We start from the raw sequence: 3450 nt of genomic DNA, 5'->3' as shown, positions 1-3450 counted from the left end.
TGGGCACAGGACCAGTCTAATATCCAGTCGTTTCCCTGAGGGAATAAGTACCACAATCACTCTGGGCAGAGGACGTCCAATCGCACCAACAAAGATCACGAGAAAATGTCCTGACCAGCTGGGATCTGCCTCCCAACATCTGACGCCTCCTCGTCCATCTAAAGACAAAGATTCACGCTCAGGAGAATGACTCGCATGGATGGAGCTGAACCCCCTCAGAGATTGACTGTTATCTAACTCCTCCGACGACATGCTGTTGTCCGTCCCGACGACCTGACCGAGAGCGCCACATGCTCCGGGGGCGGGAGGACGTGATGAACTACACCACGGCCGACAACAGCGTCCTGGAGGAGGCGCCGTCCAGCCGGGTCCTGACCGGCTGCTTCCTCTCGCTGCTCATCCTCACCACCCTGCTGGGGAACACGCTGGTCTGCGCGGCCGTCACCAAGTTCCGCCACCTGCGCTCCAAGGTCACCAACTTCTTTGTGATCTCGCTGGCCGTGTCCGACCTGCTGGTGGCCATCTTGGTGATGCCGTGGAAGGCGGTGACGGAGATCGTCGGCTTCTGGCCCTTCGGCGCCTTCTGCGACACGTGGGTGGCGTTCGACATCATGTGCTCCACGGCGTCCATCCTGAACCTGTGCGTGATCAGCGTGGACCGCTACTGGGCCATCTCCAGCCCCTTCCGCTACGAGCGCAAGATGACGCCGCGCGTGGCCTCCGTGATGATCAGCGTGGCGTGGACCCTCTCCGTGCTCATCTCCTTCATCCCCGTGCAGCTCAACTGGCACAAGGCCCACGCCGAAGACCCGCCCCCGTTTAAAGGTCCCTCCCCCGCCCCGGGGTCCAACGCCACCGCGGGGGACAACTACGGCCGCGGCGGCCCGGAGAACTGCGACTCCAGCCTCAACAGGACGTACGCCATCTCCACCTCCCTCATCAGCTTCTACATCCCCGTGGCCATCATGGTGGCCACGTACACCCAGATCTACCGCATCGCGCACCGGCAGATCCGGAGGATCTCCGCCCTGGAGCGGGCGGCCGAGAACGCCAAGAACCGCCATGGCAGCATGGTGGAGGGCGGCGGCAGCATCGCCGAGTCGGAGAGCTCCTTCAAGATGAGCTTCAAGCGGGAGACCAAGGTGCTGAAGACGCTGTCGGTGATCATGGGCGTGTTTGTGTGCTGCTGGCTCCCCTTCTTCATCCTCAACTGCATGGTGCCCTTCTGCGAGCAGTCCGGGGGCGGCGGCGGCGGCGGCGGCGGTGGCGGGGGAAAGAGCGGGGGGGAGGCGTTCCCCTGCATCAGCCCCACCACCTTCGACGTGTTTGTGTGGTTCGGCTGGGCCAACTCCTCGCTCAACCCCATCATCTACGCCTTCAACGCCGACTTCCGCAAGGCCTTCTCCATCCTGCTGGGCTGCCACAGACTGTACCCTGGCGGCCACGGCGTGGAGACGGTGAGCCTCAACAAGAAGTGACTCACCCCCCACCCCCCCCCCCCCCCCCACCCAACCCGACGGTGGCCCTGACTCAGCCCCGCCACACGCAGCACGCGCGCGCACGTCACAAGCGTCAGAGGTCTCCTGTTGAACGCCCGGCGCGCTTTGACTTCCGTCGGAGGAGAACTGCTCCGTGCTGCTGACGCGCTGAGCCTGAAGGATACAATGACCCCTAGTGTTATCCTGCGTAATCCCGTCGGTCTGCGTGGGTAGGAATAGCCAGAGTTAGCTCGCCCATCTTGGCCTGACTGCCCCCCCCATCCCCCCCATCCTCACTCTGTTGAGCTGGAGGACGCTCCCCTGAGAGATTAGGACTCTGGTCTCTGGTGTGCCAAGGCAGTGGGCACCCAGTGCTCATGTGCCTTTTTTGAATTGATAATCCCGAGCCGGGGCAGCGTGCTCTGTAATGCTATCAGACGCTGCTGCTTTTTGCAGTACTGTCGTGAGCACACATACACACGCACCACACACACACACACACACATAGCGACATCATTGAACACGTGAACGTAAACACACACACACACACACACACACACACACACACACACGCACACACACACACACACACACACACACACACACACACACACACACACACACACACACACACACACACACAACTGCAATGCAACTACTGTATGCACACAGCAGACTGTATTATTATTAAAGTCCTAGGAATATCCTGACTCTGGAAATATTGTAGACATCAAGGCCTCAAACCAAAGATTCTCACATCTGTGACTGGGCAATATGTAGGTGAGGTACATCCATAAGTGGCTTATATAATGTATACACTGTAATTAAGAGAGATTTGTTTGTTTCATATTGTTTTATCATTGAACATGTCACCTAGGTCCTAGCCGACCTACCAGGTAAAAAGAACCCAACAAAAAATCTGGACCTCTTTTAAATTATTCACAAAAAAAAGATCTGTTCCAGTGAAAAATGTTTTATGAATGAGCATCTCGTATTACAGCATTTTCACTGATTGTTCCGAAACAACGGCAGATGGCCTGATCTTTGATACGATAAATCCAAAAAAAAAGAGTAAAGAAGAAGAAGTACATTGGCTTCAGCCTAATGTGATGATCACAGGATTTAACAGAGAGTGACTGAATGAATACACTAACTTAATCATCCCCAGACGTTGCCTACCTGCAATTAGAAGCACGGAAACTTTGCGTCATCAGTTGAAAGGCGATCACGTGATTATTTATTTCTGTGTCTTGCTCTGCCTAGAGTAGATTCGGCCACAGCACGACCTCAGTGACTGTGTGTGTGACACATGGGGTCGACGTTACGTGACGCAGTAGCACGTGACATCAGTCACAAAGGATAAAAAAATCGTTCGGTGCACCTCTTAATTCAATTAAATCTGTTCATTTTCATAAAATTCCTGTGTGCTTTGTTTTGTACTGAAGCTGATAAATGTACCTCCCTCGAGCTGTTATGACACCTCAATCTGACTTCCCCAGCTGTGTCTTCCATGGGTTATATAAGACAGTGAGTCTCTGAGCATTGCTAACATATGTGCATCAGCGAGGATAACTGCACAATGCGTTACAATGAAGCATAGCTTCACATCGCTAATGTCAATTTTATGAGATCATTAAATTAATTACGTATGTGATTATTCAAGGGCGTACAATCTTTGATGCCCATCTGTGCGTATAACAAAGCCCAATCTAATCAGCCATGTCCAATGTATATTTCATTTATGGAAATGCATGGCAGAATTTAACAACATATGAGATCCTTCCTCACTTTTACCTCAAACTCTGGTAAAGCTGCTATCTATAAACCTACAATATCTTCATAGTATTGTTTGTTGTGCCCTTACTGGTTTGTCAGTTTGAACAGCTTTGCTCACCCGTCCTAAGAAGTAGACCTTTCTGCTGTGTGGTTATGTAAGACCATGTATCTATTGTGGTAATGCATTACAGACACA

General features: G+C 52.8%; 1 protein-coding gene across 1 annotated transcript; it reads left to right on the top strand.

The window, feature by feature from the left end:
• The first annotated feature begins 311 nt into the window (after positions 1–311).
• drd1a (dopamine receptor D1a) lies at positions 312–1478 on the top strand. Its single transcript, XM_056601171.1, has one exon. It carries the CDS (start codon positions 315–317, stop codon positions 1476–1478), a length of 1164 nt encoding a protein of 387 aa, XP_056457146.1. The 5' UTR covers positions 312–314.
• The last annotated feature ends 1972 nt before the right edge of the window (positions 1479–3450 follow it).

This window comes from Gadus chalcogrammus, chromosome 10 (genome assembly GCF_026213295.1).
Source record: "Gadus chalcogrammus isolate NIFS_2021 chromosome 10, NIFS_Gcha_1.0, whole genome shotgun sequence".
Classification (NCBI taxonomy): domain Eukaryota; kingdom Metazoa; phylum Chordata; class Actinopteri; order Gadiformes; family Gadidae; genus Gadus; species Gadus chalcogrammus.
Note: the sequence above shows the minus strand (reverse complement) of the source record. Positions and strands in the feature narration are given on the sequence as shown.